The sequence below is a fragment of the Haliaeetus leucocephalus genome, unplaced genomic scaffold (assembly GCF_000737465.1).
Source record: "Haliaeetus leucocephalus isolate CR32 unplaced genomic scaffold, Haliaeetus_leucocephalus-4.0 Scaffold206, whole genome shotgun sequence".
Lineage (NCBI taxonomy): Eukaryota > Metazoa > Chordata > Aves > Accipitriformes > Accipitridae > Haliaeetus > Haliaeetus leucocephalus.
Window position 1 is genome coordinate 4,864,446 of NW_010972642.1, and position 14,381 is coordinate 4,878,826.

A 14,381-nucleotide genomic window follows, 5' to 3' on the forward strand; every position below is an offset into this window, starting at 1 on the left:
TCATCTGTCTTAGCTAATGTGAGATACCTTGCTATTAGTTGTTTAGTGGGTAATTTCAAAACACTGGCCAAGTTTTATGCCTATTTACCATCCGTGAATGGTGAGAATATCTTCAGGCCAATGAGGAATGAAAGATCTTTGATTAGAAGTGAAAGATGTAATTGCCTAATGCAAATAAATATGGCCTACCTTTAAATATTAATAATATTGTTACACCTTTTTTTTGTTACTGATGATCTTAATTAAAGTCTATCATTCTGGTGGGGGAAAAAAAAGTGGGTTTAATAGCCTTTTAAATATAGTTTGTATCAGGTATTATTTCCAAAACTCTGAACTCTTCTTAAGAATACTGATGATCATGATTTTTTAAATATGAAAGTAGAGTAAACAAACACAGTATTTATTCTGGGTGCTTATAAACCCTGAAATGAGAATTGATTTTGACAAAATGAAAAAGCAGAGTAGCTGAGAAAGGCAGTAATTCTGGATATTACAATAATTTTTTACAGAGAATTTAAGAAAAAGGGTGTTATGTTAAAGAAATCAGTGAGTCCTTCAGTTATGTGTTTAATAATAGCACCACAGAAAAAACTTCTTGGCATTCCCTTGTCCTACCTGTTTTTGCTAATAGATAGTCTGGACCTGAATGCAGAAGAAAAAGCAGCCCTAATTGCCAGCACCAAATCGCCTATCTCTTTTCTCAGTAAACTGGGACAAAGCATCTCTCGGAAGCGCACTCCAAAGGTAACAATACCACATTCTTGATGATACTTGTGTCTCTTAGGCTGCTGTCCAAGTAGGTGGTACTAAAAATGCATGTGTAAGTGTCTATCTGCAATGTGTTTACAAGAGATCATGTGTTCATCAGCTCTTGGTATGGGACAATACATGACATTTATAACTGCAGAATTGCATCCAAAATATGTACTCCCAAGTAGTGGTATATTTCAGTCTTAAAATCCTAGCCTTGTGGTAGTATTTGGGGATATATTTTGTATTGGAACATAACTGGTTACTCAGTTCCCAATTAGTTGAAAATGTTGAAGAATGTCTAATTTGAAGGTAGGAATCCCCTAAAGAGGATCAGGAAGAAACCCTTTTCTTAAACAAATGGAGAATGAGCCCAGAGAATTAATCAGTTGTGTTGTAAAGCTTATTTAAGTGCACTGACAACATTTATCTCAGGACAGAGAGGTATGAGAATCCTTATCTTTGGTTTGTTTTTTTTTTTCCCTCCTCCTTCCATTTTCAGGACAAAAAAGAAAAGGAACTGGATGGTGCAGGAAAGAGGAGAAAAACCAGCCAATCTGAGGATGTAAGTATTACAGTGAGGAAGGTGTCAGGGAGGAAAACATATGGTTCCTTGGGTTCCTTGTTCCCACTTCAGTCCTTTTATTTTCTATATCCAGAAAAGGTTTATATAAGATTTTTTAGATAAAAAAAATTAATTAATTCTTCTTCTGAAGAATTAATTTATTCTTCTTCAGAGGTTATGCTTTGTTGTGTCTGTAGTGCAAATATTTTACTGATGCTTATGAAAGAATAGTACACAACAAATGGAATGTTGCAGTTCCCCCATGTTCTGTTTTTAATTTATTGCAATTCACTTTGGTTTGATGAGGACACCAAGGATAAAACTTTCATTTAGTAAAGTCATACGGTATAGCCAGAAGTTTCATTCGTATTTAAACTTTAGCCTTGGTTAATACAAAAAGCATACAGTTCTAGTATGCCCCATAAGGCAGTACTTCAGTTGAAATGTTTATAGCCAAATAGGTACAAGTGAGTTAAAATTTAGTGCTTTGAGTTGTCAATGAAGGTTTGAAGATAGGCCTTTACTTTATGTCAAGGGATTCATGGGAGTGTTTCAACTGTGGTCTCTTTGGTACCTAAGTGTATCAAGTAAGGTTGAAAAGATAAGTAACATGCCAAAGGAAATTAAAATGTGAGCTTTCAAGTGCAGACTAATAGATTTGTTTTCTACGGTGTTAGAAACCTATCACAGCAAAGGGGTAGAGAGGAAAAGGTGATCTGGTTGTATCTTGTTAAATTTCGATATCACTGATTGTTAGGAGGACATCCCACGAAGCTACAAAGAAGAAAGGCCCACACTGGTGAGTGCCCTGACAGAAAGGAGAATTGATGCTGCCATTGGGAATCAGAACAAAGTCAAATCTATGGCAACCCAGCTACTGGCCAAGTTTGAGGAGAATGCACCAGTGCAGGCCTCAAGCTTACGAAGACAGGTAGGACATGGATAATAAACCCCTTTATTTTGGAATTGTGAGGGAAAATCATGAATGATAACATGCATTCCTTGAGACTGGATGTTAGTGGTGCTTTTCTACTTCAAAGGCTCTCCTAGGGAAGAGGGAAGCTTAATCAAAAGAGAAAAAATTAAAATTTAGGAGTATAGGGTGGAGAAGAACTTCCCAATTAAAGTCTATTTCTCTGTTATTGCCCCTATTATATTATGTAATCTCTTTCACAAACATCTTACCAGCAATTAGGTTTCTTTTATAACTACTATTGCTGTTTAAAAGCTTTCCAGGAACATTTCACTTCTAATGTTTAAGAATGATCATTTAATTTCTGATTTGAACTTTTTCATGCCAGGTTACACCTGTTTGTTCTTGTGAAGTGAACTGTGATTAAGTTTTGTATGTGTATGTATGTAAGTGCAGCAGATAAATGCCTGGGAGTTTCTTTGCAATTAGGATATTTGTGTCATTCCAAGTGAAGCTTCCCGATGACTGCTGGTTATTCAGCATGGTATCTGAACTACTGCAACTCCAGGGTGGTTGTCTTTGAAGTTAGACTGAGTCACTTCAACCTACTGCTAGCAATGCGGTGTCAGCAGTATAAGGTTCAGTATGGTTTAAATGCCTGAGTTCTTGCTCTGCTGCATAGTCTGTCTTCATAGCTTGTGTCAAGCTCTGTGCCATGCCCACATTGTGAGTGGGACCTGACTTAGCTACTTTAAAGCTAGGTCAAGTATGTCTATACTACACTGCACATCAGTGTTAGTAGTATAATGTAATCTCAGAATGGTGACCTTTATCCCACTCTTTACCAATCAAATGTTTCCTCAACCACTACACATTGGCTGGAATAACCAGGCTGATTTGAAGAAACAATGAAAATAAAGGGTGGGTCCAAAAATATGTGTAGTTTCCCATTTTTGGATGTTTTTTCCCTTTTTATATTTTACTTGCTAAATGAATTCTCCCCTACCCCTTTTTTTTTTTTTCCTAAATGTTTGACTGTCTTATTCTGTATCCCATTCCTTTGGCTTTCTTTGAGTTTCCTTTACTATTTTATCTTTCCTCCTGGGTCCCATTTTTCCTACAACCTGCATGCAGCAACCCGTCCTGCCTTATCAAGAACGTGTTCACAACCAGCCATCCAGCAGACGAGAGCAGGGCCGTCTTGCTCCCATACCCCAGTGGAAGCAGGTAAAGAAACTGATTATGAATATGATGCATTGCCCACACCCAACACCAGCTATCACTGTCCTGTCCTTTTCCAGCACCTTGTGTGAGTCCGTTATTTTAAATAATTTAACATTCGGTTAATAAAATCAACATCTACCTTCGGTAATGCTGCATGGCTTAATGTTTCAAAAGGTTTTAGTAAAATTTTCCCTGCCATCTTATGCTGGTTTCAACTTCCCAGGGTTTCAGTGGATGTTTTAGCAGAAACCTTGCCTACAGAATTTCTAGATTTTTCTGTTAGAAAAAAATTGAAAATGTTAAGCAATTATCACAACCAATGAGGTAAAAGGTGTCATGCCATCTGTGATATTAAAGCTCTTCCTTGGTATAAACAGTAAAATCGGTTATCAGTTTTGCTGTTCACATGTGAAATCTTATGTGTTCTGCAGTTACAGGAGATTTTAGTGTGGTTTCCCTTTCTTTATGACAAATGTAGCTTTCCTTGCCAGCTTCTCACATTCATTGCATTGCAGATTCCTGTATTACTGTGAATTAAGTAAATTTTGGGTTTTCTGCCACAGAGGGGTTCAGAATAGGGATCAACAGCAGGAAAATTGACAGGTATCAAATTTTATTTTCTCTCGTGTGTTTTGGTCCATTGTCATTGCTGGTGTTTTTCTTTCAGCCGTGCACTTTCAAAAGCTAAGGCATGTGACAGACGATCTTCTTAGGCAGATAGGGATACTTATCTCACTGTCTTCCTCTGCTTCCACTGTTTCCCTGTGCAAATGGCTTCCTCATGTTTCTGAGAGTGCTGAGAGATATTTTTCTGGCAGCCATAATTTGGAGAAACATCTGCTTCTTTCTGGTTGCAGTTTAATCAGCGCAATCTTTGGAGTCAAGAGGAAGAAGGTGACACTAGTTTGGAAATTCACAGTTCAGCATGATTATGGATTCATGTTCAAGGCATTCAGCACAATTAATGCTGCATGTCATGACTGGTGCCATGATCTAGAAGATTTCTCTCCAAGGAAGAAGACCCAAGACAGGGGAATTGTTGTCAGTAGGACTGTCAAGAGAGTCTTAAAAATGTCAGCACTATGTTTAGGTTTCCTGACTCAGTGTTTGTTCTTCTACCTTCTGTCTCATCAAAATCTTCTTTATAGGCTAATGGGCACTTTCAGATGGATACACATCATCCATGATTAAGGCAAATTTCATTTTTTAAGAATACTTCCCAGGTAAAACAGAGAACCGAAAGAACTGATGCAGAGGAACATAATATGGCTGTACAATATTAAGTTAATTGATGAGCACTACTCATGTTACCCCACAAAAAAAAGGAAAACTGGATTGCACTGGTTGTTTTTCTCAGTTCAGAAGGATGAAAATTTGTGTTTCAGCACATGGAAAAGATCACATCCTTGCAGCCTTGAGATTTCTATTTGAACCCGCTATTGAAACTTTATGAAGGCTTTATAATTAAGCCTTTATAGTGAAACACAAAAGTTCTTATTGTCATCCTTTTGTAATTGATCAAAAAAAAAAGGACAAACTTTGGTTTCCTGCTTTTGTGATGAGGATTTTCTCCTCACCAGAGAACAATCTGTTGTTCTTGTGTTTGTTGTTCTCTTTATCCGCACTACATGATTTAAAAAAATGAAAGGGAGAAAAAAATCCTTCTGCTCTCCCTCACATTGATAGCATGTCCATATAGGCAGCAATGTAGGGCAGATCTTTGAAAATCTTTTTGTAACAGTTGTACTTACACAGGACTGAAATTATTTTATTCAGCACTGACATTGATTATCTTGTGTGTATGATTTCCCTCTCAAGATTGCACCTGGAAATGATCTTTCCTTTATAGGCTTTACTGTGTCAACAGAAGATGATTGGTTCTTGGGTCCAGGTTTCATGCTGGGTTTGCAGTGCTTTTCATCTGACAATTGGAGAAGAATAAAACTGGGTCTCAAGGATGCAAAATCTGCAGGATACAGTAGGATCAAAGAAACGATTGATACGGTCCCTATTTCAAAGGTTCCTTATTACTTGCCTGGGGAAATGAAGAACATCAGTTGTTTTCATTCAAAAGCCATGGGCATACATAGAACCATTTATTCTCGACTGATCAGAGATCAGCTGAGGCAAGGAGCCATCCACTTAGCCAAGCAGCCAGCTTTGCCAGGCTTGGACAGAAATCCATCCTGCAGGAAGTTGTTGCTGAAGCAGTGCTTTAGCTGGCTGCTGAGATTCCCAATTCTGGTTGCTTAGGCACACAGAATCTGATAGCTGTGAGATTGTACGGTACTGCATAGGCTTTCTGCAGTGACATTGGGCACACTAGCTACAAAGTTATTTCTTGGGCCACAGGTTACCAACAGTGGAGTTGGTGCTGGGTACCTGAACATGTTATTGGAGATGCTGTAAAAGATGAGTATTGCTTCTGACAAGCTCTTTGGGGAGGATGTATGTTTACTAGAAAGAGCTGTTCATGAAGCTATGGGAAAGGGTTCTCTTGTTTGGCACAGGTGTCAGAGTTTATGAGCAGAAACTTTTGTCAGTGACTGTGTATAAGATATATCATGTAGCAAATACCTTCTACTGAAGAGTCCTTTGAAAAGGAGCAAAGCAGTTCCTAAGGGAACAAAGTGGTGACATGTTATCGAGGTAAACCACAGGTTGCCTAATGTTCTTGCCAGTAGGCAGAATGAAGTTGAGATCCTCAGGGGTCTTTGGGAGAAAGGCAGTTTCGCATCTTGCAATTGATAGGTTTGGTCCTTCCTGCGTCTTGGAAACAGTGTGGAAGAGGAAGGAGAGTGTACTGCAAAAGCATAAGAGTGATTGCAGGGGAGAAACCACGCATTTGCAAAGGATATGGTCTGGATTGGACTCCCATATTTGATGGAAAATTTACATCTGCCTTGGGCTGTTGCCTGCTCGTGTCTGTCAGATGGACTTCCTTAGCTGTACTTGCTTATCAGTTTAAGTCTAGAATCTTGCTTTGCCCTGGAGTTAAGAGTTACGAGGCCAGCAGTTTCAATGAGCTTGTAAGGCAGAAAGTCTCTGTGTCTGTTGTACAGGTTGGGGTAGGGGTGGCTTGCTAAGGTGGAATTCCTAGAAAGAGTGAAATCTTGTCAGAATCTGTTCTGAAGCAGTTTTTGCTTTCATCACAAGATCTTTAATGCTATCTCTCTTAGAAAGGGAAAACTTCAAAAGATCAAGCAGGTTAAAAACCTCACCGATCTGCTGCTCACAGCATTCTGTTTGGCCTGCATTTTCCTCATGAATTGGATTACAAAGCTTGCTTTATTGAGCTACACTTGGAGAATGTTGATCTGTGTTGTCAAAATGGGGTTCATGCTATTATGAGCACCTCAGCAGCAGCTGGTAATGCATGAAGATACTCTTAAGTGTATGTGCACAGTGGAAATATGTGTAATTTTTTATGTGATGGTAATATCTCCTAAAAAAGCTGGATTGTGTTTCATGGTGTGGTGGTTAATCTCCTCAAATGAGTGCCCACTTGTATAAAAACATCTTCGATGGTGTGTTCTATGGCTTTTTAAGCCATTTTGGCTGCTTTTGGGAAAGAGCATCTCATCAGGGACCATGAAGCCATTGGAAAGCCATATGGTCTGTCCAGAAGAGAATCTGACTGTTTGGGTATGGTATGAATGTTGTCCTGACTTTCCAGACTAAGCGTATGTCCTTCAGCAGTTTTCTGCTATAGTTTCATAGGTCTCTTAACAACAAGGTACGTGTGTAATATGTAAGCTTAAATCACTGATGTGTACAAAGATGCTTGTAAGATGGAGACCACATGTCTTTTGGTGCACATCTTATCTGCCTCTGGAGGCCTGATGTTTGTTCTTTTGAGATGGTTCCCTGAACTGTGGTAAAGGTACAGCAGTACAAACTCTTTTCAATAATTCTCTTGGAACTGTGGTTTTTGAGGACATGCAATGACTGAGATGACCACAGTCAGCAGAAGCTGAAATCTCAACAGAAGAGAACTTACACCACCAATGATTTCTGCAAATATTGTTTTTCCTACTTAATTTCTTATTTAAATCTGTTGATATATCTTTCCTCTTTCCTATAGCCATCTTTGTCTTTGCATGCTCAGAAATGTATCTTACTGGAGGACTGAACATACACTTCATATGCCTATACAATGTTATATTCTGAGATCTGCCATGGAAAAATACACAAGTTTGTGAAAATTTTGAAATTTGAAATGCAAATTCAGCCATGGTCACACAAAAATCCGTGAACAGCCGTAGTGGTTGAAAATGTTATCACCCTTTCAGCTAGAAATGAGTGACTTCATAGCTGAGCCTTTTGAAACATCACATAAATGTTTCTCATCCACTTCAGTATGATGTCCTGTGCTTTAGTTTAAGCTGATTGTAGCATCTGTTTGAAATGAAAGAGTTGATTTTATTTTTTTTATTTTTTCTTCTGAAAGGGAAGAGAACACCCCAACAGATGTTAGCACCAGCTCAGCTGTAAGGGTGGTAATGAACATCTGTAATATCTATAAACAGCATCCTGTTTCTTTGGAGGCTACCTAACAGTGGCTTTGGATACACAGCATTTTTTTTTTTCCACCGTGCAACAATTTCCAGATATGCTCTGGTGAGAATTCAAAAGGAAAAATCAGGCAGAAGATACATTAACAATGAATAAGTGGTGGAGAAAAGACTGTACGTAGTAAGGAGGTACAGAACTAGAAAGGCATGTTTTCTGGCATATTAAAATGAGGACATTTATGTGCATTGTGTACTATTCAGACTATTAGATATGGCTACATTTTGGCTATAAAACAGCTGTATTTCTGTTCTAGTAGGATGTAGTACAGTTTAACTTGCCTGAGATGGTTTAATACCTGTAAGTTAAAGAGGAGGGATCTGAAGTTGAGAACAGAATGCTCTGACTTGAGTTGTATTGCTAAATCAACTGCAAGCAAGAGTAATTAGATCAACAGGATGGATATTTTTAAACATTGCAAGGCATGGCAATAAGTCATTTTTCATGAAGCAAATAGAGCAGTCCAACTGTGCTATGGAGAGTTCCAAGTTGTGCTTTTCACTGATTGTAAGACCTTGAGCCAGAAACTGTTGGTTTAATTGATGATTGACGTAAGTACATGCTCATTGGCTTCCCCTAGAAGTATCTGTCAAATGGACATCGTGTGGCTATGGGTGAAAAACTTAGGTCTTTCAGGTTGAGGTAAAATGTGACGTTAGGTCATTCATGAGAGGTGGGAGCTTAAGATCACAGCCTCTCGGTTCATGTGTTCTGGCCTATCTTACCAAAGCCAATGGTAATGTTATCTCTTTTCTACCATTATTATGTTTTTTTTTTTTCTTTTTCTGTTTTAAAAAAAGCTGAGGAATAAGGAACGTTCTCGGACCTGCCCCAAAAAAGTGATCATGCTCTCTTCTTCCACTCCACCTTCCTCTCCACCGTATCCCAGACAGCAGGTGATTCCCTCTGCATGCTCTGTCCCTCTCTCTTCATTACTGTTTGTACGAGTGACTAGATCAGTTACTGGATGCATTTCCAATTTTCTTTTTTCATATGGTGATAGGGCTTCTTCCACCTCTTAGGTTAGAAACATAGGTTGGCATTAGCTCACCAGAAGCACGAAGAGTCTCCACTGGAGACTCTGAGATATTACTGTAGGGTAATTTGTAATTACAGTAGCCTTTCTCAGTTTTGAGTTGCATCAAGGTAGAAATGAAATGTTTGGAGTAATGCAGGAAAAGAAAATGCAACTTTTCTCCATCTCCTCTCTTCGTTTAAACAGGTGTGACTGAAAATTTGCCCTTGTATCCATGAAACTCTTTCAGGATTACTTGTATGAAGTGCTTTTTTGGAGAGTTGTAGTGGCCTGCACATGTCCACTGTGGTCCTTCTGTTTCACCCACACCCAGGCCTTTGTCACACAAGAATTTGTGTTCAGTCTGTCTGAGTTGAATTTGGAGCAGTGAGAGCTGTTCTGAACACAGTGTATAAATGTGCATCCAGGTGTTCATGCACATGTATTTGTTGTCCTTCTAGTTAAATATTACCTGAAATCCTTTAATATTTGTGTTGTCTTGTACGTGGTCATTGTGCTTCTTTGAGTTGTATTCTTTTAAAATTTTTGTTTCATTTTCCTACCGCAGTAATAAATTCCACTCCTCCGTGATCAATCCTGAACTAATCTTGAAATGATAAAAAGGCAGCTGCAGTTCCACAGACCTCTCATAACTTTAAATAAGTATTGTACAAGTAAATTTCCCCATAGGTGCAAAATGTTTCTTTTCTGAACACTTGTATGCCTATAAACTCTGTAAAGGCATGTTACCTTTTAGCAGAGTAGACAATACTTATTCTTGGACATAAAGTTTGACTTGCCTTATTGCTGTGATTTCTCAGAGTGTAGTTAGTTACATGTTACAGTTAATCTGGTCTAATTATTGTCAGCCTCCAGAGCACAGATTCTCCGCTGCCTCTCTGGTGTCTATATATGCAAGAGAGGTCAGCTCTGCTTACTGATCTGATTTAAAACTGTCCTAACAAAAGAAGTGGTTAGTTTTCTGGCACACTGTGGACAGCATATGGTTCAAGGAACGATACAGGAATGGACGTGTAGGTAGAATAGGTGGGGGAAAGCCCTTTTCATTAACAAAACCCACATTTAAACTGAATTGAGAGTAGTATTATCAGATGATGTGATAGCTAGCTGCCTTCCTTTTATCAACATCCACTGAAAATTTTGACAGATACATTAAGGCAGTTAAATGCTGAGTTTTACTTTTTAATCTATGGTGTGGGATTAATTTTCCATATAGAGAAATTGGCTTTCAGTAATTAAGGACCTCTTAGCTTTATATTTTCCTTCCCTAGCTTCTCCAAGTGTGTGTTTGTCCTGTGTCGTCTTGGTTGCCTAGTTCAGTCGTGAGAGCCAACTACTGCTGGGTCCAAGTGTACTTGGACCATTTTCTACATTGTGTCCTGTAGGAAACTTTTTTTGCATGTCGTCTTGCTCAAAGAAATAATAATAGAAAAAATTTGGCTTCCTCCTTTTAACTCTGAGGAAATTTCACCCCCTCTGCTACAGAACTGATCTATTAGACTCGGTTGAGGGGTCTGCTTTTGGAGACATTCTTTTATCCTTAGGAATGATTCCTTTCCTGAAATGGTCTTGGCCCAGGCCTCATAGTGAATCAGATGGATCTGCGTCCTTGTTATACTGATGTCTTTTAAAACCTCTACCTCTGCGCTTTTAATACATTCATTCTGCCACTTCTTTCTAAACTTTCCATTTCCTTCCTTTGATCTAACATCACAGTATGAGTTATACTGAGTGTCTTACCATCTTTACTGTACTAATTTCATTATATTCTGGTACTATATTGTGGTTTACTGACCTAATGTGAATATATGCATTTTTAAAAAATTTCCCTACAGGAGCCGAGTTATTATTGCCAGGTTTAGAATATTCTAAACAAACTGTTCTGCTATCATTATGGCCTCTCTTCTGTCTGCATCGTAAGAAAAATCAGATGAAGTGTGTTTTGACTAGGAGGTTGGTCTGTGATTGTTATTAAGCTCATAATTTGTTGCCTGCAGAGAAACAGGGAACCTGGTGCCGACTCTCCCGGGGAGCAGAGTCCCGGACAGGAAAGGGTAAAGAGCATGAACAAATGGCATGGATACTGATGACACAAGGCTGTGGTGGATGTGTGCAATACAGAGAGCAAATATACTGGGTAGTGAAACACACTTATCGTAATGCTGCTGTTAACACGCTGGAACTGCTGAGAGTCGATTAGGAGTGATTATTTCTGTGTGATACCCACATAAATGCATAACAAGCCTTCATCAACAGTTTGCTATATGCTTTTACTTTGCCATAGATCTAGCACTTAAGCTCTTCCCATTCTTCTTTTTCTCTTACACCTATTTAGTGAAGTATGCTGTGGCTGTAGCAGAACAAGAAGAGTTATGTTTCGTGCTAATTCATGTGAACATGGTTGCATTGTTTTCACTGCTTGCTTTCTGGATGGTTAAACAACTGGCATTCCATCCTGCCTCCTACAGGCCAAAGTAAAAGGAAAAATGATGAGGCATTATTTAGTACAGAGACTTTGAAGCCTTCTTAACAATGAAATATTCAACAGTCTGTCTGAATGGCTCAGTATTATACAGAAGCATGGGAAAAGAGAAGATAGGCACTCAAAAGAATTGGTTGATTTGAACTCATATTGACAAATTAATTGACATTCCAGTAAAGGCTTTGAATGAATTAAGTCATAAGTGGTAGCCAGCTATAAAACTGTTCTAACTTTCAGAATGTGTTCTAACAAAAGACTCTTGTGGGCCAAATGTTTTCTGACAGGCAGTACAAAATGAATAAGCATGTGTCTGCACTGACATGGAAGCCCACAGCTTTATAATAGGCCCTAGTTTTAGTGAAAATGATCTAGTAGGAAGGAGTAGGTGGAACTGAAAGCAGCTGAAAATAGAGAGTATTATTAATGCATCTGAATGGGAAAAGTGTTTTCTTGTAAATTGGGTGTGAACCCAATTTTCTGTTCTGCTTTGGAAGACAGTTAGCAGTACATAGCAGCACCCTGGCATTCTTGACAGATCAAGCCTGAGGTTTCTTCTTGCACATGTTTGTAGTTCCTGGTCCACTTACTTTTGAACTCTACAGACAAATTAGCTGAAGGCTGTGTGATATTGTAAGTGATACTCATGTCTTGTACAGCAGGCCACAAGCCACGTCTTTTTTCCATGTCACTAAGTGCACCACATAACAGTTTAAGAAGATTGATATGAGAGACCAGAATAGCAGAGGTGTCAAATATTATACCTAGGCTGTGTTGACATGACAGTACAGTAAGAATAAGTAGGACAGTGAAGTTGCAGAAGTAAAATTAGAAGCTTCTGTCATAGTTTGATTTTGCTGTGCTTTGCTTCAACCAGCCAGGCTCATTAAACATCCTCTCTTTGGTAAGTACAGCATTACTTTTCATATACCAGCATGTTTAAGGAAACTAACTCATTCTTTATGAGAACTGAAGTACATTACCCTAAAAACATGTGTTTCTGTACACAAAATCTGAGAAACACAAGTATGTACGGGTTTAGATATGTAAAGGAAATCCCTGAGAATCAAGAACTATGGTGAAATAAGTTGGCAAATAAGCTCCTTTGTGCATGATAAAGCCTTTTTTTTTTTTTTTTTTGATGGTAATGCCAGAGACAGAGGCCATGTGCTTGTTTGGTTTTGGCTGCAGCAGTCCTCGGTGGGAGAGTTGTGAATAATGACTAATTCAGGTGTCTTTTTTTCTTGGCCTTGAGGTTCAAAACTTAGCACTTCATTAGAGCAGTAGACATTGGGAATAAAAAACAGTATTCACATGGGAGCTCCTCTTACTGTTCTGCATGTGAATTTCATACCTTTTGTCTGGCTTTTCAGTGTCTGTTCCTTTGGGGGCTTTTTTTGCTGGTTTGTTTACTTCCTCCCTCCTTCCTCATCTCACAGAGATCTCCTCGTTTATTTTCTGATGACCAAGTGCCTGAGAATGTTGAGCAAAGGGCATGTCAGCTGGCTGCCCTCCCGGAGTCCAGACCTGCCATGAGGCATCAGGTGACTACAGCCCTGCCTATATGGTGTCCTGTATCAGTGTGGGATTCTGGGTACCGGTGACGTCTGGGGTCAGAGGGATAGAAAAATTTACCAAAATATGATGACTATTGTTGTGCAGTCATGTGGTTAAAAAGCCAGGGTCAAGTCTATTTTGTGTAGTATTTCTATCCTACTTGCCAGTTCTTAACTGTCTCCTTGTCTGGTGAATGACAGTCTTTCTTTTTCTCAAAACACAAATATAAACAATAAGGTAAAAAACAGCCTCCAAGTTTCAGAGTGCATGCTGAAAACCAGCTGGACTTCAGATCAAATCATCTCACAGTGGTCATTTACCAGTCAGTTGCTCACAAATTTTACTTGCTTATGGAAGCAAGAACATTCTCATTTTCCAGGCATAATTCCTGGCTCTGAAGTACTACTTTTGTGTCCATGCTTCCTGTAGACTTATTTCCAATGGTAGAGTTGGCAGCTTGTGCAGATTTTCTTTGATTCCAGCGTACACTTTTGGTTTGGTTTTGTGCTTAATTTTCTCTCCAGTGTGTCTTTGGCATATGGGAGCATGCCAGTTTGAACAGTGGTTTCTTTAGTTTCTAGTTGCTTGCCCCTGTTTCTGTTTTCAGTTATCTTCAACAGCATTTGGCAAACTGGAGAGTGCTTTTGGAAAACACCACCTACATAAGTAATTTTTTCATAACTTACTGTTTTGAGTTAACCATCCAAAATCAAGCTGTCTTCTTGAGCTGGAGTATAAGCAGTCCCAGAACTTTTGCTGGTGGGCATAACTTTTCCAAGCCATGCCAAAAAGAAATTTATAACATCTAGGTCACTTTTCATTCCTGTTCTTTGGGGATGCCATCTTTGCTGATGGTTAAAGTCAGAGAAGCTCTCCTTCAGGAAGGAAGAATGAAACTTTGGCTAAATTTGAGATAGTATTTGGGGACATAGAAGAAACTATGAAAGACTAAATAAGACAACTAGTTTAAACATATTAGCACCTATTTGTTAATGGGCAATGCAACTGAAGATCTCAGGCATGATCCAAGACTAGCATGCTCATGTGCATTTCCTTACTCAGTTGAAATGATGATGCAGAAATTAACATCTAGACCAAAACATCTTGCTTCTAATTTTTCTGTTGCTCTCTAGCACTTTTAAGCTCCTTTTGAGGGTGGAAAAGATTAACAGCATTACAATGCAAAGATAGAAATTAGTTTTGAAACTGTGTAATGTCTGTATAGTGCAGAATTAAGGAGGAGAGAAAATAGAGGGGAGATGGAGAACACAAAGTAGAGGAAAGG

General features: G+C 38.8%; 1 protein-coding gene across 7 annotated transcripts in view; it reads left to right on the forward strand.

Annotated features, from left to right (window-relative positions):
- Positions 1–14,381, forward strand: part of MICAL3 (microtubule associated monooxygenase, calponin and LIM domain containing 3) — a 109,988-nt gene that overhangs the window by 18,551 nt on the left and 77,056 nt on the right. For 6 of the 7 annotated variants that reach the window (XM_010566143.1, XM_010566146.1, XM_010566144.1 and 3 more), the window contains exons 14-17: positions 632–744; positions 1,253–1,315; positions 2,073–2,246; positions 3,363–3,455. In XM_010566143.1, coding sequence (XP_010564445.1) covers positions 632–744; positions 1,253–1,315; positions 2,073–2,246; positions 3,363–3,455 — 443 coding nt within the window. Of the gene's footprint in view, positions 1–631; positions 745–1,252; positions 1,316–2,072; positions 2,247–3,362; positions 3,456–8,824; positions 8,921–11,057; positions 11,115–14,381 lie in introns of all 7 variants that reach the window. The other variant, XM_010566150.1, reaches the window with a different exon arrangement.